General features: G+C 63.5%; 1 protein-coding gene across 1 annotated transcript in view; it reads right to left on the bottom strand.

Annotated features, from left to right (window-relative positions):
* EMIHUDRAFT_232987 (kinase domain-containing protein) overlaps positions 1–903 on the bottom strand; it is a gene marked incomplete at both ends in the record, with an annotated part of 1,613 nt that extends 710 nt beyond the window's left edge. Inside the window, one exon of the mRNA XM_005782689.1 lies at positions 208–903. Coding sequence (XP_005782746.1) covers positions 208–903 — 696 coding nt within the window. The remainder of the gene's footprint in view (positions 1–207) is intronic.
* Between the last annotated feature and the right edge of the window lie 959 nt (positions 904–1,862).

Below are 1,862 nucleotides of genomic sequence, written 5' to 3' on the forward strand. Positions count from 1 at the left end.
GCGCAAAAAAAACAAAATTTTTATTCGGGGGGCTTTTCCCAGCCGCCCAAAGGGGCTACCATCCCCAGTCCCCAGAGGGGTGGTGTGTAGGTTGTCGCGGCGAAGAAGAGCTCCGGAGATCGCGGCCGTGGGGCGCGGGAGGGGGGGGCACGTGTAGTCTGTCGCGGCGAAGAAGAGCTCCGGAGCACGATACTCGAGGGCGCAGACGTAGCACAGGGAGGGGGAGGACTCGGCGGCGCCGCGGCTGTGGTCCTTCGCGGCGCCAAAGTCAGCGAGCACGCAGATAATGTCCGCGCCGTCTGCGCTGCCCCGCCGGTGCGAGACCAGCACATTCTCGGGCTTGACGTCTCGATGTACGATGCCGAGGCGGTGAACGTGGGCGAGGGCGGTGGCGAGCTGGCGGCCGGCGCTGCGCGCGAGCTCGATGTTGCTGAGTGGGTCGGTGGCACGCGGCGCCTCGTCGATGTAGGCGCGGAGCGACGAGTCGAAGAGCGGCAGTACCTGCACGAGCAGGCTGCCCTCGCGGTCGAAGAAGTAGGACTCGAGTTGGATGATGCGGTTCGCGTGGGCCTCGGCGGTCCGGAGGCGCAGCATGAGGGCCAGCTCGCGCGCGCTGCTATTCCCGCGCGGCACTGCCTTGAGCGCCACCGCGCGGGGACCCTGCCACCGGCTCGCAGCGCTCACCGCCCGCACAACGACGCCATTGGCGCCTCGCCCGACGATCTCCTCGACGGTGAAGCCCGCACCGTCCAGAGGCCAGCCCGAGAGCGTCGCCGGGGACGATCGCAGCTCGCAGAGCGAGATCCCGCCCCACTCGCCGCGGGTGGGGTCGAAGCTCGGCTGGACAGACGTCTGCATACCGTGCGGGGGCCGGGTGCCCGTGGACCGTGCTGCCATTGCCATTCGCGTCACACCGATTGCCTGTTCGACAGACGCCGCGGGGGTTTGTACCATGAGCGGTCAAGAAAAAATTCCCGCGTGGGGTTTTGCAAGATCACTGTTGGATTGTGATGAGACCCTCCCGGCGCGCTCACTCACAAGCGCTCGCGGCTGGAGCGATTGGGAGTGCCCTCTGTGCAGGTGCTAGCAATCCTTGGATCTTGGGTACGATTGTGAGCGCCGCCGCTCATAGTCCTACAAGATGGCAATCGGAGGCATGTTGCTCGGATTGTGAGCAAAGCTGCTCGCATCCTAGACTTTGCTCGGATTTCGAGCGCGCTGGTAGTAGTCGTAGGCGTCACCAGTCACCTTGGGAGCGGAGCTGCTCTTAGTCCTAGAAGATGTAGGATTGCGAGCGTAGGTGCTAGCAATCGTACAGAGATGCTACGATTGCGAGGAGTGCTGCTCACAATCCTTCGACTTCTAGGATTGAGAGCGAGGCTGCTCTCAATCCTAGCGGTCTACAAAAGAAGGTTCACCGTATAACTGGGCGGCCAAATTCACACCTCGCGGGACTACTTATGTTTCGTAAACGTAGTCGTGGCCCCCCGCTATACGTCGCACGAGTGCAACTTGGTAGCGGGGGGCTAAAAAGGGAAGGATGGGAGGCTCCTGCGTCAATCTGCTGCCGTCGCGACGCGGCAATTTCCTTGCGCTTGGCGAGCGGCGTGCTCGGGAACACGTCCACGCTCCATACGCGCACGAGAAGCAGGACCGGCATGAGGACTTAGGCCCCTTAACCGCCCTTACCAAGGACCGGCCGGCTTAAGCCTTGGGTTTTAAAGTATTCTTTTCCGCCCTGTTCCGGACCGGGGGGAGGAAAAGGCGGGCCCTTCGGAAAATCCTGGCCCTGGCCCCCTCCCTTTTGGGGGGGAAACCCGGATTACCCCCCCCCCCCCCCCCCCCGGAGTGTGGTAGACGTC

The sequence above is a fragment of the Emiliania huxleyi genome, assembly GCF_000372725.1.
Source record: "Emiliania huxleyi CCMP1516 chromosome Unknown EMIHUscaffold_187, whole genome shotgun sequence".
NCBI classification, from domain to species: Eukaryota; Haptophyta; order Isochrysidales; family Noelaerhabdaceae; genus Emiliania; species Emiliania huxleyi.